The 25,631-nt window shown below is 38.2% G+C and overlaps 2 protein-coding genes across 3 annotated transcripts in view; one reads left to right on the forward strand and one right to left on the reverse strand.

Moving 5' to 3' along the window:
• The window catches only part of RabX1 (RAS oncogene family member RabX1), a 45,484-nt gene extending 20,100 nt beyond the window's left edge, over nucleotides 1–25,384 (reverse strand). Inside the window, exon 1 of the mRNA XM_087360958.1 lies at nucleotides 25,339–25,384. Coding sequence (XP_087217084.1) covers nucleotides 25,339–25,366 — 28 coding nt within the window. The 5' untranslated portion in view covers nucleotides 25,367–25,384. The remainder of the gene's footprint in view (nucleotides 1–25,338) is intronic.
• Nucleotides 1–25,631, forward strand: part of lms (lateral muscles scarcer) — a 27,707-nt gene continuing 2,076 nt past the window's right edge. Inside the window, exons 1-4 of one of the 2 annotated variants that reach the window (XM_022082654.2) lie at nucleotides 1–798; nucleotides 6,884–7,472; nucleotides 22,408–22,646; nucleotides 24,484–24,620. In XM_022082654.2, coding sequence (XP_021938346.2) covers nucleotides 6,992–7,472; nucleotides 22,408–22,646; nucleotides 24,484–24,620 — 857 coding nt within the window. In that variant the 5' untranslated portion in view covers nucleotides 1–798; nucleotides 6,884–6,991. Of the gene's footprint in view, nucleotides 799–4,965; nucleotides 5,084–6,883; nucleotides 7,473–22,407; nucleotides 22,647–24,483; nucleotides 24,621–25,631 lie in introns of those variants that run through there. The other variant, XM_022082653.2, reaches the window with a different exon arrangement.

A 25,631-nucleotide genomic window follows, 5' to 3' on the forward strand; every position in this document is an offset into this window, starting at 1 on the left:
TTACGTCAAAAAATAGACCTTATAGGTTGCAGTTTGAAAGATGTCATTATTCCAGTTGTTGGTCCTTAATTATGTTTGACTTAAGTAGATTGTAATTTTATCAGAACCATTTTAGCGATATCGCAGCTGAGACCAGATCATCACCTAAGAACGAACCAGAAAATAAAGAATATTGCCCCATAAAATGTAGCGTCAATTAGTGGCCCTTCCACATGTGACATAAATATCTTCAATATTGCTGGTATGTTAAGAATTTGTCGCAAGAGGGGGGGGGGTGTCTAATCACGGCTTTGGAATGATTTGTGGCCACTGCAGAACGGGGCACGGAAGTATCGGATGGTGGCGCCAACATCGCATCCTGGAAGTTGCCACGTCGCCCTGCAGACAGACTGAATGATCGGCTAACTGTCGCGTTAACGTTCCAAATACATTTTGTCCGACTTTCTAATCCCTCTGTGGTGATTACATTCGTTTACTGAAGACATAAGATCAATTATTTCGTCTTCTGTTAAAATGTGATGACAGAAAATGTCACTTAAAGTTCGTAACGCGGAGGACAACAATTAGGGTTATTGTTGATTGTTAAAATGGTTTCGATTTGGGGTATTTTAATGGCAGAAGCGAGGAAACAGGGACACTCGGGAGACCCTGATTGAGACTGAGATTGCGAGGGGCCTTAAGAGAGAAAAATTACGCGTAACATATTTTTGAAAATTTCAATTACTATAACTTTAATGGTTTTAAAACTACATCTCTGGAAGTGACTCAGACCATTCATGCAAGTTTCACATTTTACAGGTAATTATTGCATTGATTATATTACACATTGTCTTCAAAGGTGAGAAAGTTAGTTTATGTCATAATCGTAATTAAAAATTGTTTATTCTTTGTTGTAACTTAAATCTGACTTCTCTGAAAAGCTGTGGTGAATCTGGAAAACTACTAATTAGTATAAACAAAATTTTCACTCATCCTAAAAATATCTTTTTCTGCCTTTTCAGAAATTTAATGAACCCTAGATTCCTGTTTTGTCCTAAGCTGAAGTTTAATGGCCAATCCTGTGACTCACTCGTGTGCCATTGTTGTTCTGAGGCAGGTCATTGTTGATCGAGACTAATATAAGCTGCTAACAATTGACAACTACTCAGAAGCTTTATGAGATGGGTTAATAATGTGGCCGAACAATGCACAATCAATGTACCGTCAACAATAGCAATTTATGGAAGTCGTTTAAAATGTCGTTTATTTTCCTCAGTTCTTTCTGCATTGTTGTCGGTCTCTGGCGTATCTTGCAGACTGCAGTAACAATACGAGATAAGGCAATTCTGACCCACAGAAGCACGGGCGAGAGACCCTGGGAATACACAGAATCCCTGTTTAATGGCTCACGCTGTCCGAGAAAGTCGTCTGAACTGATTTGCTTTTAAACGGTATCGTCTATTCTAACAACCCACATCCTGGCACAAAGTTGGACCCACAGTTTGACTTCGTCGGGTGGCTTTTCGCTGCGTTCCGAGGTTCATCTCACGATTTAATTAGGTTGTCTCGTTAATCAAGGGTGACATGCGTATCAACCCCGAAGGCGTGGCCTGTCGCATCCAGCCACACAACTGGCATTAGTCCTGCAACAAGGGACTATGACGCTCACGAGGCTTCGTTACGTTGGCGAATCCTCGGTACTAGAACGTTTTACTGCGTTTAATTTATATAGGCCTGTGTAATTAGTACGTTAAAATAAAGAACTGGGCTGAATAAATGTTCTCTTGTGTTAAACAGTAAAACATTTCTTTTATATTCCTCCAATTTTAGTGGTCTGGTGGGAGCATTCGATTTTGACACTGAAGCTTCGATTTCCAAGAGTCCTTCAGAAGCGAACAATCGCTCAGTTGGTGAAGAAACTTTTATGGGACTCAGAGGTTCATTTACTGTCCGTCAGTGGTCTCTGTTCTCACCAACAGGATCACCGGTGTGTGCATTTAGATGCACAGCCGTGATTTCAATATTGCATTTATTTTAAAATTTCTTAAATCGGGCAGCGTCTACATTTGACGGCGTCTAAGATTCGATATAGCTCACTATTTTGTATGGTTATGGAACTTAATGCAAAGATAAATTAAGAAATCATTTTCAAAACAAAACAGGAGCGACATATCTGAATTCTAAAATAACACAGAGTGCAAAATCAAGAAGATTAGATTAAGGTTAAAGCTTCCATTGCACATGAGCACCACGTCTTGATAGTGTTAAGGGGCGTGGAGGCATCTCGCCAGATGGACTTAAAGGAAAGCGAGTAATATGGTAAGGATGTTCTGTGAACGTTTTCATGTGATTTTTCAGTTCATTTTCATTTGTCCATTGAAACCTACAACTTTGTATTTTTGAAGCTTTCTGAATATTCATCGCCCTAATGATGGAGGCAGTATGACCTCTGAAACGTTGGTAAACATCGACCAGACTACACAGCGCAACAACCCAGAAGAGAGAAATCTTCATACTCATCGCCCTGATGATGGAGGCAGTATGACCTCTGAAACGTTGGTAAACATCGACCAGACTACACAGCGCAACAACCCAGAAGAGAGAAATCTTCATACTAAGAATCGCCCTGATGATGGAGGCAGTATGACCTCTGAAACGTTGGTAAACATCGACCAGACTACACAGCGCAATAACTCAGAAGACAGAAATCTTCATACTCATCGCCCTGATGACGGAGGCAGTATGACCTCTGAAACGTTGGTTAACATCGACCAGACTACAGAGCGCAACAACCCAGAAGACAGAAATCTTCATACTCATCGCCCTGATGACGGAGGCAGTATGACCTCTGAAACGTTGGTAAACATCGACCAGACTACACAGCGCAACAACCCAGAAGACAGAAATCTTCATACTCATCGCCCTGATGATGGAGGCAGTATGACCTCTGAAACGTTGGTAAACATCGACCAGACTAAACAGCGCAACAACCCAGAAGACAGAAATCTTCATACTCATCGCCCTGATGATGGAGGCAGTATGACCTCTGAAACGTTGGTAAACATCGACCAGACTACACAGCGCAACAACCCAGAAGACAGAAATCTTCATACTCATCGCCCTGATGATGGAGGCAGTATGACCTCTGAAACGTTGGTAAACATCGACCAGACTACACAGCGCAACAACCCAGAAGACAGAAATCTTCATACTCATCGCCCTGATGATGGAGGCAGTATGACCTCTGAAACGTTGGTAAACATCGACCAGACTAAACAGCGCAACAACCCAGAAGACAGAAATCTTCATACTCATCGCCCTGATGATGGAGGCAGTATGACCTCTGAAACGTTGGTAAACATCGACCAGACTAAACAGCGCAACAACCCAGAAGACAGAAATCTTCATACTCATCGCCCTGATGATGGAGGCAGTATGACCTCTGAAACGTTGGTTAACATCGACCAGACTACAGAGCGCAACAACCCAGAAGACAGAAATCTTCATACTCATCGCCCTGATGACGGAGGCAGTATGACCTCTGAAACGTTGGTAAACATCGACCAGACTACACAGCGCAACAACCCAGAAGACAGAAATCTTCATACTCATCGCCCTGATGATGGAGGCAGTATGACCTCTGAAACGTTGGTAAACATCGACCAGACTAAACAGCGCAACAACCCAGAAGACAGAAATCTTCATACTCATCGCCCTGATGATGGAGGCAGTATGACCTCTGAAACGTTGGTAAACATCGACCAGACTAAACAGCGCAACAACCCAGAAGACAGAAATCTTCATACTCATCGCCCTGATGATGGAGGCAGTATGACCTCTGAAACGTTGGTAAACATCGACCAGACTACACAGCGCAACAACCCAGAAGACAGAAATCTTCATACTCATCGCCCTGATGATGGAGGCAGTATGACCTCTGAAACGTTGGTAAACATCGACCAGACTAAACAGCGCAACAACCCAGAAGACAGAAATCTTCATACTCATCGCCCTGATGATGGAGGCAGTATGACCTCTGAAACGTTGGTAAACATCGACCAGACTACACAGCGCAACAACCCAGAAGACAGAAATCTTCATACTCATCGCCCTGATGATGGAGGCAGTATGACCTCTGAAACGTTGGTAAACATCGACCATACTACACAGCGCAACAACCCAGAAGACGGAAATCTTCATACTCATCGCCCTGATGATGGAGGCAGTATGACCTCTGAAACGTTGGTAAACATCGACCAGACTACACAGCGCAACAACCCAGAAGACAGAAATCTTCATACTCACCGCTGTGAAAACCTCAAATCTTACTTTGTATTTTTGCTTCGTTAAATACAGTGCAGGAAATGAATCACAATCACAGAGCCTCGGTGCCCTCAGAGGGTCTCGTTTGTGCCAGCGAACGTTTGAAAATATTCGTAACAATTCACTGTTTCTTCACTGACGATCGCGTGCCCCAAAAAAATGTTAAAACTCCAGATTGTCATCAAATGTCAGATGCCATATTGACAGAGTATTTCTGGCTAAGATAATGACTACATTTTATAAGAAAATGGCTTACCATGTGTTATTTGCGTGATGTGTACGAAATAACCATCTATCGGATCGACCATGTCTTCTAAGCTATCCGGAAAAAAAAGGTTTCTGAACCAGTAACAGTGATTATTTATAATACAACGAAGACTGATAAACAATTTTAAAAACTCCCCGTGAAATGAAATCTTCAGGCAGGCCTGAGTTTAATGTTCACGATTCTTTGTCGTTGTGATGACAATTGCTACGCGGACCTTAATGTCACTTTTGCACGAGTACTTTTCAAGATAAATAATATGCAGAGACTGGAGAAAAATCCACCGACGTTCCCCATTGGCTATTCCGCGCGGTAAGTAAAGGGGAGACCCAGGCTCCTCCCCTCACTGTCCCGTCACCCAAACGCAAGTCCTCATCAAATTAGTTTCGAAGTACACGGTGGCTAAAGTGTCGCGTGTCCTGCGCTTGAAAGTGAGTTCAACTCCGCGGAGTGCGTGTGAATTTTTTATCTTACTGTTCACGGTAGCGATGACAGATTGAACCGCTTACTTTTATGGTGAATATAACATATCATAAGGTTGATTAGAGGTGGAGAGCTGAATTTATCTTACTTTATTTAATTATACACTGTTTGATGATCATATAAATGTATCACGTGAAAACATGTCATAAAAATAAGAGACCTAAACGAAATTATTACACGCCAATAAAGAGACTGATCTAGAAATAAAGCCAGAGATAAATAAGTAAGGATCTCTGTATATATTAAATCTTGTCCGTCTAATCACAATAATTCTTATTAAATATTAAAACATTACAATAATTAACATTTCAACATTTAAAACATTTAAAATATTTAAAATATTAAATGATGTTCTTTATCGAAATATTCGATTTACATTAGACCATCATTTTTCATGTTTCACGACATGTTTCAGTTCCTACAATAACCATCTTCAGGTGTATATAATTATATAAAGCTTCAAAACGATAAATAATTCAAATACAATTTTCATACATTATGCTAGCGTACATTTTTATCAGATTTTTACCAGATATCAAATGACGTTCTTTTTCAGATTTTTATTCCATTTTTAATAACAAGATTTAATATATACTTATTATATCACAATATGACGCAACTTTACCATTTTAAGGATCTCTGTGTTATGTCTCATCACCAGAATGCAGTACAAAATCATAGGTCTACAAAAAAGATTATAAGTTCTTCGAAAACGTGGTATAATCACAGATCCAACTTGGTAACATCAAAAAATAGAATTGTAGGCCCTATTTTTTTACAAAATTAAGAGCGTATTAAATATGGGAAATACATTATTTCAGTTTATTCATATCCATGTACGTAGATTCATAAATATCAAAATATAACCAATTATAATTTCAGTTGTTTCATATACGTCTGAAACTTCGTCTCTCATATAAAGCTACGAAAATATTTTTTTAAAAAAAAATTACATAGCTAAAGGCGAAAACTTGGACGTAATTGAAAGAAACTTAAAAATAGAGAAAATTAAACACTGGGACATTCGCATTCTTTAATAAGTCGCCAACTAACAAACAAATTCCATGGAGCAACGTCTTCTTCATAAACTAACAGCTACTCGAGAAGGTTCGCAAAATTACGCCTCATTTCAACAACGTCCTCACGTCTTCCAACTTCTCTCTTTTCTTCAGTCGTTTAACTTTTCCCAAAAAGTGCGTTCACAGTGCACGCAATTCTTTCGACACAAAATTCGCCCCTGTCAGAGAATCACTTCAGCATTTACAACTCCTCGAGTCTCACCCCTTACTATTCCTTCGTATTCACGCGTCCTAGAATCAAATCTCGATTCGGAGACCAACTATCTTGACTCATTTCGTGGTTTTCTTCAGCTCCTCAGACAATACCAGGACAGCAGGCCTACCTCCTTACATTAGAGCCACTATCGTTTCCTTCCATATCCATTCCAATTCACTATTCATGTATTGATGTACTGACACTTCGTTAAATAAACTAAAAACATGTAGTAAAACAAATTCATTCATTCCACCCAGAAGAGGCTTTCATTATCCAGGGCAATGTGCGCCAATAGCATATGGTAACTCGGCTTTCCATGTCTGTATAAATAATATTTAAGAATTAAGCCCGTACCTCAAAGAAAACAACTCTTTGCAGTTAAAAAAATGAACAAATTAATCGCTGTTTACAGCGAGAATCATACGAAACACACGAACACAACGTGAAGAGTAAATATCTTTTGAAGCGGGTGGTACATATAGGTACCACTGGGCTTTAATAACTTTAAGGGAGTTCTTCATTTATTTTCCGGTCTGATTTCTTCTGTTTTCCTTGCAGGCTCGTTACGCCATGGTCAGGAGGACAGCACAAATCCGTGAGACTGAAAGAAAACTACGCATTTGATTTTAAAAATCAAGAGCTCTTTTATTACTGCGTTGCGACAACATGGCCGAAAGCGAAACATCTTTAGTAAGTGGAACATGTGATTTTAACACTGATAACACTACATTACAAAGCAAACGTCCGTCACACGCATTTTCAATCGAGAAACTTCTGTCCGTGACATCAGCTGCGTCAGATGTATGCTCAGGAATAACCTCGGAAGATTCTCTGGAACCGATGACAGTCGGTCTAACCGGCAACAGTCAACAACCAGCGACAGACAATGCTCGGCAGAGAGTGCCTGAAGAAGACAGACATTGTTCGTATGGGAGAACTACGACGATCACTTCTATAGTGCGAGCGGATTCCTCGTCAGTGGGAGTCCGGCGAGGATGCTGCAGTGACTGCGAGGAACAGGACGTGTCGCTCGAGGAAGAGATGGACGATCTGACGGTCCAGGTGTCTCCAGGAGTGCTGGAGTGCGGTGGAGTAGTCTCCACTACACTGATCGACGCGGAGGGCTCGAATCACGGACAGCACAGCGGTGAGTGCAAATGTTTTATTCTGTTATTTTCTCGCCCCTTATATCAAAATATTGGAAATGTGTACTCTTTGGAGTACACTGACAATTCAAAGGCGTTCTTCACGCCACATCCGAGGTCCCTGTTCAACATTCTTGTACTAATGCGATCCAGACTTTATTAAAAGTACATGCAACGTGAAGATGGCTGTCTTCTGAGTTGTTGCGCCGTGTGTTCTGGTCGATGTTTACCAACGTTTCAGAGGTCATACTGCCTCCATCATCAGGGCGATGAGTATGAAGACTTCTGTCTTCTGGGTTGTTGCGCTGTGTAGTCTGGTCGATGTTAACCAACGTTTCAGAGGTCATACTGCCTCCATCATCAGGGCGATGAGTATGAAGACTTCTGTCTTCTGGGTTGTTGCGCTGTGTAGTCTGGTCGATGTTTACCAACGTTTCAGAGGTCATACTGCCTCCGTCATCAGGGTATGAAGATTTCTGTCTTCTGGGTTGTTGCGCTGTGTAGTCTGGTCGATGTTAACCAACGTTTCAGAGGTCATTGCTGCCTCCATCACCAGGGCGATGAAAACTTCTAATCCAGAGACGCTTGTTGTACCTGCAATGTTTTACATTTGCATTCGGGAGACAGCAATTTTGAACCTAGTCAGGGATTACCGGATGTCCTGGTAGGGAGGTCTTGTGATTTCCTCCATTCTCTCAAGGCGAATGTCGTAATGGTTGGTCACGATATAATCATTCCAAATCCTTGTCTATTCGGCATTCGTAATAATTTCCCCGTCTCGACGCTGTGTAACCTTCGAGGTTAAATAACACAAAATAAAGTTACATAGCTCAAAACATAAAGCGATTTACATCCACAGCATAAACGCTTAATGAAGCTAACCAACTTTGTCATAAACGTAGAATTCATAAGGTAACTCGCCTCCAGCCTTTTAAGCAGAATTGGTATTTTTCGTGTGCTAACACAGCGTGTTTGGCAGACCGCGTATAATAGATTTGTTTTGCATTCTGTAAATAATTCTTCGCATTTATTTTCACGCGTATCCGCGTTAGAGGAGGGTTTACTGAAAAACAATGACCAGTACGTAAAGAAAACTCCGTGATTCAACCTTGATAACAGAGCTTCCGGGTCACCACCGCTTATGTCAGCACTCTCAAGGAATCGATTTCAGAACCGCTGTTGAGGCTTACACATGTCATAAATTACAGGAAACAACATGAGTTGCATGAATCCACGATCCGAAAAATTAGTGAAAGAAAGCGTACAATTATAGGTCCACTAATCATGTTATTAATTCTCCACAATAATTCAGATATATATACAAAGCGCAGTGAGGGTGGTTTCATAAATACGAAAACAATGGCGAACACGCGAACGGAGGAAGTGGCTCGTAGCGATCAAACTATGACAACAGATGATCTTCGTAAACAGTAGAAACGCAGGTAAAAGTAGACAGCGTACACAAAGGATGTTCCGAAAAAGACAACGAAATCAAGGCCAAATTTAAAGTGGTCTTAAAATGAATTGATAATTACAAAACATAGGACGTTGTTTTGGGTGGTTAAAACTATTATTTCGTATTCGTCAGGTCACGCGTTCAAATCTCGACCCTGAGACCGGATATCCAGAGACTATTCACCATTTTCCTCAGACCCTCCAAGAAAATACTCGGACAGAACGTTAAAACCGACCACGACCGCTTTCCTCCAGCCTTTCCGATCAGTTATTGACTACAGGCGTTCACGTGGACCGTATCAGCCCGGCCAACGCTTAAAACATTGAATATAAAAAGTCTTCTGTCTTAATTTAAATGCTCAGTGATAACTTCACACACTGGAAAACAGCAAACCCGACCAGAAAAAAATGCATCGCCTAGATGATGGAGGCAGCAAGGACCTCTGAAACGTCTGTAAACTTCTACCAGACTACTCGGCCAAACAATCCAGAACACAGCCAACTGTCGGTAAATTATTATAAACATTTATAAATTCCAGCGGGCACAAGTAGAACCCCTGAGAGCGTACGGTTGGCCACCCCTGCGAGGGAGCTGGGCCTTAGGAATCTGATATGGAGACGGATATCTTTAAGTCGTGTTTGAACACATCTAACAAAGTATTTCTCCTGTTAACTACATTAACACGTTTCATATACAGGAATATTACGTAAAATTCCATTTGAAAATTCTGTTTTGGCATTCCATTTTTTAAGTTTTGTACTTAGGTAAGTTGTAACCTCTCTACCAAAACTGTTCAGAACTCTTTGTGGTGTGATTACCGCAATTATTCCTTCGGTATGAAATTACTTTATTAATTTAATCTGTAGAACGAATCGTGTCTTCCCACTAGGAAGCTCTGGAATTGATAAGACGTTGCTGCCTGAATATATACGAGCTAAATGGACATTTATTACACAGCCTCAAACTTTACTGTCTAGACTGAGTTCAAATGGTGGGTTCTTAACCATTCAAAACTTGGGGTCACTCCGACCCCTTTTAGCGATCTGTGGGATTCCGACTTATAAATGAGGCAAATTTATTAACACTTCACAGCAGCTACAAAAATCCTAGGCAAAGAAGTTCACATACTACTCGACTATTTTCTTTGATAAATCTTATTTATTTTCATTAATTATTCACTTCATAATTTTTGGTTGAAGTTGGGTGGTAAAATGGTGACAGATGCAATACAAATCTTACCCGGACCCCAGAAAAAACATCGTCTGGCAACAGGTGGTTTGCCTAAGCGAGTAATTTTAGAATAAGGAGTAATTTTGTCCGGAATTGAGATGCAAACTTCTACCAGACTACACGGAGACCTACAACCCAGGAGACAGCCATCTTTGTATTCGCCACTGTGAGAACCCCAAGTCCTTCACAGTATAATCAGAGGCTACCAGCAGACACTGCAAAGGCAAGATGCCAAGAAGGTGTCTCGTTTTAAATAAATTAGGAGGTGTAAATTATACAAACATTGTGGCAACACGCACAGAGACCACACTTCAAGAGGCATTCCATCTCAAGCGTGCATAAACCTTCAGCTGTTTAAACAAACAAGACTGGTAACGGATACTGAAATTATTTTCAGTTCTTTAATATGCCTTTGTGACTTTATCGATACGTGGTTACTCCGCGGTTGGAGGAATACGGTGAAACGATAAGTTACCTGTACTGGGATTGAAGCGAGGGTTACGGCAAGGTGAACAGAGGGGTTTAGTAACTGAAGGAGAGTAGGAGGAAATGCAAAATGTCAGCGTACACTTCTGTTCATTCAGACGACGATACACGCTGTCCTACACTTGTACTATTATCTACAATAACACAGAGACTCTGTTACAGACTAGCAAGGAGATTTTTCTAGAAATAAATGCTGAAAAAACTATATTTTTATGTCTTGTCGCCAGAAGTAAAATTAAGATGGCTAAAAAAATCCTTCGGAAATGTCGCATCAAAGGTGAAATATTTGTGGACGGCGGTAACAAATACAATTTACATTCACGAATAAGTTACGACCATATTTTGGGACTATATGGTTTTATCTACTGACAAGTGTCCTTAAACAGGACATAGGTAAATAAATGAATACATAAACCTTCGACTAAAAATGCTACTCCTTACCCACGGAGTCCTCCACTATTATAAAACTATAGACATTTACATGTACGTACGAGGTGCGATCGGAAAGTTTCCAGACTTCGCGTATTAAAAAAAACCCGTACACTTATCTGCGATTCTGCCTGAATCTCTTGCCAAAGACTCGCCTAAACGGCTACGGAAACCTAAGAAATGCTAAAGCAAGCATTTGGGGAGTCCGCAATTGGTCGTGCACAAACTTTTGTGTGGCATTCACGTTTTAAAAATGGCCGAACCTCTGTCGATGATGACGAGCGTTCTGGACGACCATCTTCGAGCACAACGCCCGAAAATGTTACGAAGATTCGGCAGGCCATTCACGAAGATCGACGTCGTACCATCAACGACTTTTGCGACATTGTTGGGATAGGCTATGGGACCTGTCTGCTGATTCTAAAGGAAGAACTCCACATGCGACGCATCATGACAACGCGCCAGCGCACACCGCCCTCAAAGTTCGGCAGTTTTTGGCCTCAAACACCATGGCCGTCATCCCGCACCCTCCTTATTCGCCGTGTGACTTCTTCCTCTTCCCAAAGATGAAAATTCATCCAAAGGGAAGGAGATTTGAGACGATAGAAGAGATTCAGGCAGAATCGCAGATGGTGCTTGACAGGCTGACAAAGAAAGATTTCCAGGGATGCTTCCAGGCTTGGCAGCGGCGCTGGGATCGTTGTGTTCACTCCCAGGGGAACTACTTCGAGGGTGATGGATGAATTTAGTACCTGAGATAAGTGTACGGGTTTTTATACGCGCAGTCTTGAAACTTTCCGATTGCACCTCGTACAATGCAGTCATTAACAGGAATTAAAAGTGTAGGCATGAAGCAATGGTTCGACTAATACATGGCTACCCAGGACGGGATGTCGGAGTTACTTCAGTAAGCCATGCAAAGAAACAGCACAGTCATTAATCAGTCGCGATTCCTTCGGCATGTCATTAAATGGGACCACAAGCGTTCGGTCAATTTCACAGCCCGGAGTTATTAGTGGCACTCACTATAAAAGTAGACACACGACGCGGATGCAAATTCAGTGTACACTGTTTTATCCCAGAAACCAAGATAAAAGAGAAGTTGGTTGTCTTCTGGTTTGTAGCGCCGTGTAGTCTTGTAGAAGTTTACCGACGTTCCAGACGTACTTGTTGTGTCCATCATAAGCGCTCTGTCTTTCTTGACTGACTGATACTTATATTTCAAACCGATTCAACACGCGCGGCTTAATCTCCGTCCTGATGATGGAGGCAGCAAGAACCTCTGAAACGTCGGCAAACTTCTACACGGCGCAACAACCCAGAAGACAACCATCTTCGGACTCACCGCCATGAAAACATCAAATCCTACAAGAAAAAGAACCCCCCCCCCGCGAATTTCGAAAAACGTAGTATCAAATTTGATTGGGATTAAATTTAATTGATTTATGCAAATAATCGGAGAGCTGACAACAGCACAGCGACAGTTAAAGGACTGGAAGATATATTCATTAAAAAAAACAGGTTTTTTTTATTTAAGAAGTCAGCCATCTTGCATAGTAACAACTTTAATTAGCCGCGCAGCTCCGAGAGAACTGCCTCCTCTAAGACAAACTGCGCGCTAAATGCTGTCTAATTACGAAGGAACGTCGTTCTTCATTGCCATTCAAAAATGTCTGCAGCCAGCGACTATCAGCGTCAAACATCCGAAGCTCTTAACACTCTTTTATGTTTGCTGCAAAAAGTAATCTCAGTGGAACAATGACATTAGTGAAATACTCCTTATTCGAAACATGTTAGTTACATTCATGCCCCCATGTTATTAACTAACTCCAAGGTGCAGGCTTTTCATGTAAAGCTCGATAATAATCGAATGTCGATGCGTACAAAAACTGATGGAAACAGAAAACTTCTGAGAGTAGAAATATATCGTACGGGAAGATAACGTAAACATGTTTCTTTAAAAGATTTGGTATGAGAATAGATTCTTCTGGCGTAAGACATAGTTTCATAAAACTCAAAATATATTTAGCCTATACATTAATTAGGAGTTTGGGGCAAGTCTTATAACTCTACTTACATTTCGTTCCAAATACTCATGCCACACTTAAATTAGAAGGTCAGAAACATTTAAACAATTTCTCGTTCAAAATATTATTTCCATGAAATCATTCACAACATGTTTCGACCGAGGTCATTGTCAGGTAGGAACTTTTAAATATGCTGTTCACGTAAATTAAAACTGGGATTATAAAATATACGCGTAGAGACACCTTGTTTTCCTAAAGTTAGTGACGTATTCACATTAAAGTACATGCAATTCTTAGACGTAATTTGCAACTCTGACATTAAAATGGACGTAACGTTCAGTTCACTTTAATCAATGACAGGACAACGCGACATAAATATGGAGTGTTAACAAACGAGGAATATATTTTTAACATATTTTAACCTATAGTAACTGTTATAACCTTCAGCGGATATACAAACATAAATATATTCTAACTTAATAAATATCGTAATTTAAGGCAAATAGGGAATTTCTGCATCCATGTTAGCTTCTAAATACTCCATTACACCTACTAAACTAATCATAATTTACCAACAGTCAATTGAATAGATTACAATTACAGTGCACATAACATAATAGTCTGAGACGATAGTGAAGTTTTAAGATGGACAATTTAGCCCGAAATATATCACTGTAAGGGCAGTATAAGATATGTAACGAATAACTGGTTATGTGCATAAATTTATTCATTTTAAAATTTATTGTTTGAAGAGGAACATTACAAGAACATGGCACTCCAATACAGAAATAAAAATTCGTATTACAACATACGGCCTTGTTTATGCATGAGGAGGTTTAAGATTTCGTAAATAACAGACGGACGGACAGGTATTTTGACTTAGATACGATGGAGAGGCATCCATTAGACCTACATCACGTAAAAGTTCCTCGTCTCATGACTTCCTACTGAGCTGTTTGGACCATTTATTTTATTTATTTAGTGTTCTGTCTGACGACAGGTCCATATGAACAGGATCCTTCCATCCTTTTCTCGGACTGGGACCTGATAATATACGTTCTTGGCAGATGATCCAGAAGTGGTTTGCCATTGCCTTCTTCTGTGTGTGAATGGAGTAATTGTTGGGATGCCACGGAGAAACCGGAGAAGCCACCGGAGGAAAACTCCGTGTTGCCTAGACCACGGCCTTGCCCAACACAAGTTATAAATTCGGGCACCGGCGGGAATCGAACCCGAGACCCCAGGATTACAAGTCCACACCATGCGAGTCCATAAATGAAAGACCCACTCACGCGCCAGTGAGTGACGCCTCTGTATCTAACAGCCTGTAAATATTATTCTGAAACTGTGAAATAGTTCTCGTAACGAGAAGATAATTACTTCAAATAAACTTGCACCCCTTTTCCACGAAACTAAACGCGTCCTCATCCTTCTGTACCAAATTACAATTTTAAAAGAAACGAAGTCACGACAGATTTAGTCTCAACGAGGTGCGACGGTGGCGAGCTCAGTGGCGGGCTAATGGACTTTCCTCTCGACAGTTGGCAGGACAACTTCCGTTCCACACAAAAACCGACAACCGCAATTAGACGAATCCTTTCCACGACGTGCGCTAGAGCCAACTAACGTCTATTTTATACAAAGCAGCCTCCTACAGTATCACTTCATAGTTACTCTGCTTCGAAAATGTGTACAGTGAAATCTCTCACAATAAATCTAAGTTGCATTCATGAAAAAGTCTCTTACGAATAAAATAAACCTAAATATTAAAATATACAAAATTATAATTTCTCTCGTAGTTTTGTATTATCTCCTGAGTGGAGAAAGCAGATTGAGAAGGTTCGAGAATGATTACAATTTGCTGTTCTCACGGTGGCGAGCATGAAGATGGCTGTCTTCGGGGTTGTAGCCTGGTAGAAGTTTACCGAATTTTCAGAGTACCGGCTACCTGCAACATCATCGCCCTGATGGTGAAGGCAGCAAGTAACAGTTCCCATGACAAACAAATTTGGCTCATTCGAGCTAAAGTGACATAAGTTAAATTATTTAAATTTTGACGAAAGATTCTCGGGTTATAAGCAACCTGACGCGACTTGTAACCCGAGAATCTTTCGTCAACTTCAGTCACCGCGAAAGCTTCGCTTTATATGTTTTGATTTTGTACAAAACGAGTTTTCTTGTTAATGCCAAATGAAAAAAACGTCTGATAATTTGGTTTCATTGCCAAGAAATTTTATAAACTGTAGTACAAACTTATTTTTATTGATTACAGTGAATAAATCAAATAAGAACTTATACCTACAACAATCTTTTTAATACCTTTGTTGATTTATACCACTTTAGCTCTTATCAGCTCAATTCCTGTTAAAAAGACATGAGTCCTTACGTGGGTTTTATTCATCGAGGTGGACAACAGCTATTCAGTTCATAACTTTTGAATATATTTAATTAAAAATAATGCGAGCAATATGATATATAATTGTATTCTAATTTAGATTTCCTGTACTTTTACGTCAAATAACATTGCTGCCTTTTGATAAAAAAAACAATCACACATGAGATTCCGTCTTGATCAATATAATTATTTCACAAAATGCAGGCCAACAAGCACCAATTACTTTCCCGTGAGTGAATTTTGAACAAATGCCGAGGTATCTAGTGGAACTACAAACTATAATATGGACTGTCTAATGCTAGGCCAACGTTTACGAAGTAAAACAAATTTTTTTAAGAGATGATAAAGTTGCGTCATATTGTGATAAATATATATTTGTTTAAATCTTGTCAGTCTAATCACAATAAAATTCTATTAAATATTAAAATATTACTGTAATTAACATTTAAATATTTAAAATATATTAAATGATGTTCTCTATCGAAATGTTCGATTTACATTAGAACATCACTTTTTACACGACAGGTTTCAGTTCTAAAAGAACCATCTTCAGGTGTATAAAATTATATAAACTTAAATATAATTTCTTAAATGCAACTTTTAGTCAGATGTTTATCAGATTTCAAATGATGTTTTCTTCCAGATTTTATTGTATTTTTTAATATCGTATTCGAAGTTGTTCTGTACTTCCAGACGGACGTAACTCCTCCACAACTTCATTTCTGGATGATACAAAAACAACAACAAAACGTTCACCCACACAAAATCATGTTAAGCACGACGTACATACGGAACAACTTCGAATACGATATTAAAAATACAATAAATCTAGAAGAAAACATCATTTAAAATCTGATAAACATCTGACTAAAAGTTGCATTTAAGAAATTATATTTAAGTTTATATAATTTTATACACCTGAAGATGGTTCTTTTAGAACTGAAATATGTCGTGTAAAAAGTGATATTCTAATGTAAATCGAACATTTCGATAGAGAACATCATTTAATATATTTTAAATATTTAAATGTTAATTATAATAATATTTTAATATTTAATAGAATTTTATTGTGATTAGACTGACAAGATTTAAACAAATACATTTTTTTAACAAAATGCTGTAAATAAATAAACAAACATTAAACTTCTTTAATAAATAATTTGATTTAATTTATTTGAAATTCAATTAAAATCACGGAAACTGTGTAGCCACACGCAGAAGGCAGTGATTTTACGGTCGTGAAACGCACGTAAACCCATTATCATGGCAACGATAAAATGATAAACTATATACCAATTTAAACACATCTATTCGGAAGCAAAAACAATGCTCCGAAACGTCATCTGTGCCATGTTTACTAATATCACGTCCAATTCTGACAGAAGCCAGTGACCTCTGAACGCTAATTATTTTCAAATAATTAGTGTAAGTGCAGCGTCTCGACTCCCTAAATAACTTTTTTTTTTAAAAAAAATCCTCTTGATAAATGATAGTAATTTATTGGTGTAGAAAAATAACCCACATGTATCTTGAATGCGCGTAAGATTTTCAGATTCCAACATCTCTTTTTTTTTTTTGAAATAAATCTCGGGGCCCAATCAGTCAGGTGAAACAAGATAACACATGTACACAGTTCTTGTTAAAAAGATCAGAATTCTCTCTTTTTTTAAACGTTACCAGATGTTGAAATACTTCTTAAGGGGAGAAGGAAGATTATAAGTCGAAGACCGCTGTTAGAAGACAAACGCTAAAATATAAAAAAACTGGAACGTAAATCTGCTGTTTCCTAACACGAACTGTCACCCTGTATACAGAAGAGGTTTTATGCACTAGAAGTAGCATTTGAGGAATTCCTTTGCAAGTTGGTCCAGACTCGTAAATTATAAAGCCACCTTTCATTTGATGTTCGTCTCATTTATTTTAATCTTCCTATGTTCTTTTTAAATTCTTTCTTCGCGTGTTTTCGCTTGATGCCAAAACAAACTAATTGTGGAACTTAAGAGCTTATGTACGGCCACGGGCTTTGTTAATGAGGCGGTGAGTCGGTGTACTACGCTAATCAGACGCCTTTGAATGATTCACTGACAGTTTCCGTCACTACGCTGCTTTTCCTGCCATCATCACCTAACGCCATCGTCTAGTCATCGCAGCTGGTAAGTTCGCAACAAGAGTTAATATTAATGGAGGAGATAGTATAGCTGCGTCATATTGTGATGTTAATTAAAATAATTATTATATTTGTTTACAGTCAAATCACAATAAAATAGTAAGTTAAGATAATTAAAATATCATCTTATGTTCCATATTGCTATTTCATATATGGTTATGTTTATTATTTATTATTTTAATTCATTTTGTTTTCTATATTCAATCATATTTCATTAATGTTTTCGAATCTTTTACTTAACAGACTGATATAAACATCAATAACACCGCCTCAACAATAATGTTATATTAATAATATCTAGACACAACTTTCATAAAATATACTGAGAAAGATGATAAAATTATAAAATTGTAAAAAACTATAATTAATTGTAATTTGAGTTTAAAAATTTATAATTTATATCTGATGACGGTTTGATAAACCGAAACATGTTGTGAATGTTCCGATGTAAATCGAATGCTCGATATGGAACATAAGATGATATTTTAATCATTTTAATTATCTTATCTTACTATTTTATTGTGATTTGACTGTAAACAAATATAATAATTATTTTAATTAATGGAGGATTCAAAAGTAAAGAGAGACGTTGGAAGAACAAGAAGGTGTGGGAAGTAATTATAATAGTAACATTTCCAAATGTTTCAATCTATACTATGATGAAAATATGTAAGAAACAGGTTAACATGAATGATCCGTCAATGTTTGCATTTCATTAAATATTAACTGTATCAAAAATGTTTGCAACGACAGTTGCAGGAGCTTAAGATTTTATAAGATGGTAAAGTTGCGTCATATTGTGATATAATAAGTATATATTAAATCTTGTTATTAAAAATGGAATAAAAATCTGAAAAAGAACATCATTTGATATCTGGTAAAAATCTGATAAAAATGTACGCTAGCATAATGTATGAAAATTGTATTTGAAATTATTTATCGTTTTGAAGCTTTATATAATTATATACACCTGAGGATGGTTCTTTTAGGAACTGAAACATGTCGTGAAACATGAAAAATTATGGTCTAATGTAAATCGAATATTTCGATAAAGAACATCATTTAATATTTTAAATATTTTAAATGTTAATTATTGTAATATTTTAATATTTAATAAGAATTTATTGTGATTAAACGGACAAGATTTAATATATACTTAAGATTTTATATTTTATTGCAGAATCTTGCATTAACTGTGTGAGTTACGGATGACTCGCCATGTTCTTAGTAATGACGCCAGATGGCAGAATGTTCAATTTTATAAGAGCTGCTACCAGTAAGCAGCTTTTAGAATTAGACCTAATTCTACAGAAAACGAAGTTACGAAACAGACATATAAAGCGAATAAAACTATATTTTCCAGTAGTATAAAACGCTGAAACAGGGGATTATGAACGCGAGTAATGGTAAGAGTATTAGAACAAACAATTCTCTGAATTATTCTTGCAAACATTAATCACCCTCATCTAATGAGCGGCGAAATAAACAGCTGTTTCTATTATGATTATTAAATTATGTAACGACGATACACCTACTTCTGAAGTCATTAGTGAATAATAATATAGGCTAAGTGACGTTGACAGCGATTTCAAAGTTGGAAGGAACAGGAGGAGATTCGAACACGGTACCTGCAGAATAGAAAGCACCACGGCCTGTCCCAAGATCTGGACTGCATCCAGGATACACGTGGGACGAAGGGCAGTAATAACAGAATGGAATAAATGCTCAGTTTTAGATTAACAATTAATTAGCACGTTAATGTATTCTCTAATTACGCTTGTGGTAATTTTGTTTATTTTTATGCATATATTAAATCTTGTCCGTCTAATCACAATAAATTCTTATTAAATATTAAAATATTACAATAATTAACATTTAAAATATTTAAAATATTAAATGATGTTCTTTATCGAAATATTCGATAAAGAACATCATTTAATATTTTAAATATTTTAAATGTTAATTATTGTAATATTTTAATATTTAATAAGAATTTATTGTGATTAGACGGACAATATTTAATATATACTTATTATATCACAATATAACGCATTTTTCGATAAAGAACATCATTTAATATTTTAAATATTTTAAATGTTAATTAATGTAATATTTTAATATTTAATAAGAATTTATTGTGATTAGACGGACAAGATTTAATATATACTTATTATATCACAATATGACGCATTTTTCGATAAAGAACATCATTTAATATTTTAAATATTTTAAATGTTAATTATTGTAATATTTTAATATTTAATAAGAATTTATTGTGATTAGACGGACAAGATTTAATATATACTTATTATATCACAATATGACGCATTTTTCGATAAAGAACACCATTTAATATTTTAAATGTTAATTATTGTAATATTTTAATATTTAATAAGAATTTATTGTGATTAGACGGACAAGATTTAATATATACTTATTATATCACAATATGACGCAACTTTACCATCTTATTTTTATGCGTCAAAACTCATTACCTTAACGACGATAATCCTCGCTGGCAAAGTCTACGAAGATTTTAATCCTCCTAAGTCGTAAGTTTACGTTAATACAACTTAGTTTCGTGAGTTCACGGTATATGTCGCCTGTAAACTATATGAAACATTTTAAAATACATCTTTCAAAATTATTGTTGGTTGTTGTTTCGTTCCACGGTCTTTGAGCCATCAAAAGCATGAAAATTGAAGCATAAATAAGCCCTAGTTAAAAATAACTCTTCTACGGCTCTTACTTATCACTTGGAATACAAGCTAATGAACTGCCACTAGCGAGTTTTATGAGAAATTACTTCCCTCTGCTGGATAATTTTTATGACTCTGCTTAGAGCTCCACAGATGTTAGGACGCCAAACTTATCTCGGCAGAACTGGCTCCTCATAGCGAGCAGGAAGATCTTTTTACGACTTGTTAAATGATGACGCGCCTACCAGAACATGTCCCTTCCACTAAAAACAGAGCCCAATTCTTTATTTTCAACTGTCACAAAAATCTCAACGTCACACACGAACAAAACAGAACAATCGACGCTTGAACAGTTACTTAATTATGACACTGACAAAGAAATCCCAGTTTTTGTCATCTGTCTTTCAACATCTACTCCTGAAACGCCATTAATTTACTTGTCATAAAAAAATAACGGATGAAACACAAATTAAAAAGAATTAATATAGTAAAAAAATACTTAATTATGGATTACCGTTTTCCGGCCAGGATTTAAACCTTGTACCTTCCCAATGGAGTCAAACGTGCCCCTGGTAGGTATACGACCTGCACTGCACCGATACACGATTTTTTGACGTGAATTTATAAATATATGTAGGTATTTATTTAACCAATAACCTGCAAAATGAAATTAACATCTCTTAACTTCTCAACTATTGATCATCCATCTATTCATACATCCATCAATAAAAGTATCTGTTCGTTGTCCATATTTCCAGTAACAATTTATTAATATATTCATACACAAACAAGCCACGGTGGTCTAGCGGTTAGAACGCTGGCCTTGTAATCCTGGGGTCTCGGGTGCCCGAATTTATAACTTGTGTTGGGCAAGGCCGTGGTCTAGGCAACACGGAGGTTTCCTCCGGGGGCTTCCCCGGTTTCTCCGTGGCATCCCAACAATTACTCCATTCACACACAGAAGAAGGCAATGGCAAACCACTTCTGGATCATCTGCCAAGAACGTATATGAACAGGTCCCAGTCCGAGAAAAGGATGGAAGGATCCTGTTCATATGGACCTGTCGTCAGACAGAACACTAAATAATAATAAGATGAGGTGGTCTAGCGGTTAGAACGCTGGCCTTGTAATCCTGGGGTCTCGGGTTCGATTCCCGGCGGTGCCCGAATTTATAACTTGTGTTGGGCAAGGCCGTGGTCTAGGCAACACGGAGTTTTCCTCCGTGGCATCCCAACAATTACTCCATTCACACACAGAAGAAGGCAATGGCAAACCACTTCTGGATCATCTGCCAAGAACGTATATGAACAGGTCCCAGTCCGAGAAAAGGATGGAAGGATCCTGTTCATATGGACCTGTCGTCAGACAGAACACTAAATAATAATAAGATGAGGTGGTCTAGCGGTTAGAAAGCTGGCCTTGTAATCCTGGGGTCTCGGGTTCGATTCCCGGCGGTGCCCGAATTTATAACTTGTGTTGGGCAAGGCCGTGGTCTTGGCAACACGGAGTTTTCCTCCGTGGCATCCCAACAATTACTTCATTCACACACAGAAGAAGGCAATGGCAAACCACTTCTGGATCATCTGCCAAGAACGTATATGAACAGGTCCCAGTCCGAGAAAAGGATGGAAGGATCCTGTTCATATGGACCTGTCGTCAGACAGAACACTAAATAAATAATAAAATATAAATAAATCCATACACACAATCGTCGAAAATTTTCGTATAGTGGTTATCACTCCTGGTCCATATTCGGGAGGTACAAATATCGATTTGACGACCTCAGGACGGGAATGTTCAAATCCATCCTTTTGCTCCTCCGTTGGGAAATTATTTTAGAACAGATTATTACAGTTTCTCCTCCCACGACATAGTTTACAGGCATCTACACATTCACGCTACAGTTAAGCGTATTTGTCCGGTTACCCATCTACCGGCGTTGATTTTCGGGGGTCAGCTCACATGAAAATGCCAACAGCAGTGCAAAGAACGCATCGCAACGGGCTATGAACCACGACCTCTCTCTAACAAGTACGTCGTTGTTGCAGACTGTTCTCGGAACGCGAGCCGAATATGCAGGACATCGAACGAGACGGACAAGTGCACTGGCGGTTCCAACAGTTCCTCGTCGTCGGCCTCGGGTCCCGACGAACGGAAAAAGCGGCCACGAACAGCGTTCACGGCTTCACAAATCAAATCACTGGAGGCCGAGTTTGAGAAGAACAAGTATCTGTCTGTTGCCAAACGACTGCAGCTTTCTAAGAGCCTAAAGCTTACGGAAACACAGGTACGAGTGCTAAAGCGAGTGGTACATATAGTTACCGCTGAGTTTTAAAAGAGTTAAGACATACCACTTTGTTTTCTAACACCTTTAATTTTTCTGTTTCGCTCAAATTAAGTCATAAAAGTTCTGGAAATTTAAAAAAAAAAAACAATTTTCGGTAAGTTCTCACAAATGGTGTTTACAGATTTTTCTAAAGATCTAAACAAATACGATTATAAAATTTGCGCACGGAATTCAGGCTAAAGTTACAGATAATATGAAATACAGGCTGCAAAGTAACACACATGCTTAGTTTTTAATTACTGGGCATTTATCCCCGTCCCCTGACACCGGAAAATTGCCAACCAGCAGCTCTGGTAAAAATTTAAATATATTTATTTTAATACGTTTTTTCCCCCCTTGAAAAGCCTGTGATTGCGATAAAATGTTCTACTACATTCATGCTATGAATTATGCTCCTAACAAGAGCCGAAGCCAACAGGTGTGCCTACTCCGTTAAAAACCAAATGCAGGGGCTGTGGGAAGCAAACTCACCCCCCCCCCTACATCAACCCCCAGCATGTGATACACACACGCGAGAAGCAACAATCTTTACAGTGAACTTCCGAGTCAGACGCCATAATTCACCCTTGTTAAGCGCACAAAATCGCAAGAGGACACTAAAACGGTTGCATCTTCCGCCTGGCGCCAGAGTGTCATCCCACATCCTTCAGACACCCCCTGGGATACTTCACAGATTCTGTTACAAGATCATCTCATGTAATGTGTTGCACGTGTGGACTTCGAGTGTCAAACATCAGCGGCTTTCCAACTCATCTGGCCTCCATCAACACCAAGTTGACAAAACGACCACTAGGGACCACCACTGGACATCACGCAGAAGCAGTTCAGTCTAGTACTCCTACGATTTACATTTAAGCCATTAAAGCGTAGAGGTAACTAAGTGTCCTACCAGCTTTAAAATCAATGTCTGCGTTTTCATTTGTTTCGTATGATCCTCACTGTAAACAGGGATAATTTCCTTAAACAGCATTAACCAGTTGATCTTTGTGACGGTAAAGTGCTGTTTTCTTTGCGGTACGGACCGAATTCTTAAATAATATTTAGATAGGCATGCCGAAATAGCTGTCAGCTCTTTCCTATAGGACGTTACAGTCCAAATGTGAATCTGCATTGTCCATACGTCTTCATGATTGTGATTATTTAAATGCAGAAACAATTATAAATTAAATTCTGTGGCGGGCCACGTTGTTTAAATTAACAGAAATAAATAATAAACATTTAGATTAGCATAATAGTACGTTAGAAGTGTCTCACTTAAAAATAAAGACATATCAGAATAAACTCCTATGACAGCGATGTTACGTCTACTGTCTACTTCGCAAACACGTCAAGAGTTCTGGTTCCACGATGAGAAACAAACTATTTGTCAACTCTGATGAACACGAAAATGGGTGTGAAGCTGTCGCCACCCCAGTAGTCCTCCTGATGCCTCATTAAGCAAATCGTCTCCTTATTCGTCCCCATGTTACAGACAGACAGAAACACTGTGGCATTTCGTGGACTCTCTTAGCTTCGCTACTGCGTGATGAAAGAATTGAAATGCGGATATGCAATTTAATCTCTACGCATACCATACTTTATTTCTTTGGAGGTTAAATTTGTAAACATTATGAAATACAATTCTAATCTGTACGAAGAAGGGAATAATATTCAAATTACAAATACATCTACTAATAACATCGGGGTTGTAAACATAAATTAGGCCTGATGTATTGGAATCCTAATTAACAAAGCCAGCGAACATGTATTTTAAACAATTTTTTAATGTTATTTTCAGATCAAGATATGGTTCCAGAATCGTCGAACCAAATGGAAGAGGAAATACACGAACGATTTGGAGCTTTTAGCACAACAATATTACAGCTCCATGGGAGTCATGGCGCCCAGACCGATATTCCTCGGAGACAGACTCTGGTGAGTCGAATTACCTGTCACTGCACACAACGCAAAACACTGCCTAACCCAACCACGGTAAAGCAGTGATTCAGATTGGTATACTGAAACGTGACCTTATCAGTCTACAGTAACTTCAGTAACACCAACTTCGTTTGGTTCCTTATTTGAGAACTTGTGGCTACGCAACGTTTGGGATATAACTCGATAAAAATTGTTAATGTTAGGGCGCTAACCACTAGAGAATCATATTTACAGAAAAATATAAAGTACCCTTTCTATAAAATGGGGCTTGTCGCAATAAAATTAACCAAAACAAATTCAACGATTTCACTTAGTTATACGGAACCTGCATTAAAGCTATCGATAAAATTTAATTTTGGTCAGTAACGATGCAATGTAACTGCTCAAATCGAATTTCTCGCAAGACGATCATCGTAAAGTACACTGGCACATAATACAAGATTTTGCATTAAATCGAGAATCATCAAGCAAACATATCGACTTACAGAGATTAGGTATCTGTACAGTGTTGAGACATAAACCTGGTACGTCGTTTGACCTAAGTGAACCATAACCTAACAAGAAACTTTGATCAAAGTAGTTAATAATAATAATTATGACTTACTTCCATAGTCTTCACTGAATATCTATTTCAATAAACAGATCACAAATTTTAACCTGCGAATGACTGTAAAACCGTAAGAAACGACAGATTAACATACTTTTGCACACAAACCTTGAAAACAACGCTCCAAACACACCATATTTCACTGGAGTTGAGTACCAGTATGACCAATCGAATGGTTCGAAATTTAAAATCACTAGAGGAATGCATCCATGCTAAACAACGTTATTTTAGGTTAATCTACCTTACGCCTGTACGGATTCTGGAACCTCAAGAAATTATTAAGTGAATCCTTTGTTTGAGCTAGTAATAGTTCAGTCAAATAATTTCTTGCCTTTTATGGAACCTGAAGGTTCATTGCTGTGTTCACAACAGCCCACCACCGAATCAACTACACATTCTAT

The sequence above is a fragment of the Zootermopsis nevadensis genome, unplaced genomic scaffold (genome assembly GCF_977971745.1).
Source record: "Zootermopsis nevadensis isolate Lab colony 2312 unplaced genomic scaffold, Znev_1.0 Znev_ptg000050l, whole genome shotgun sequence".
Taxonomy (NCBI): domain Eukaryota; kingdom Metazoa; phylum Arthropoda; class Insecta; order Blattodea; family Termopsidae; genus Zootermopsis; species Zootermopsis nevadensis.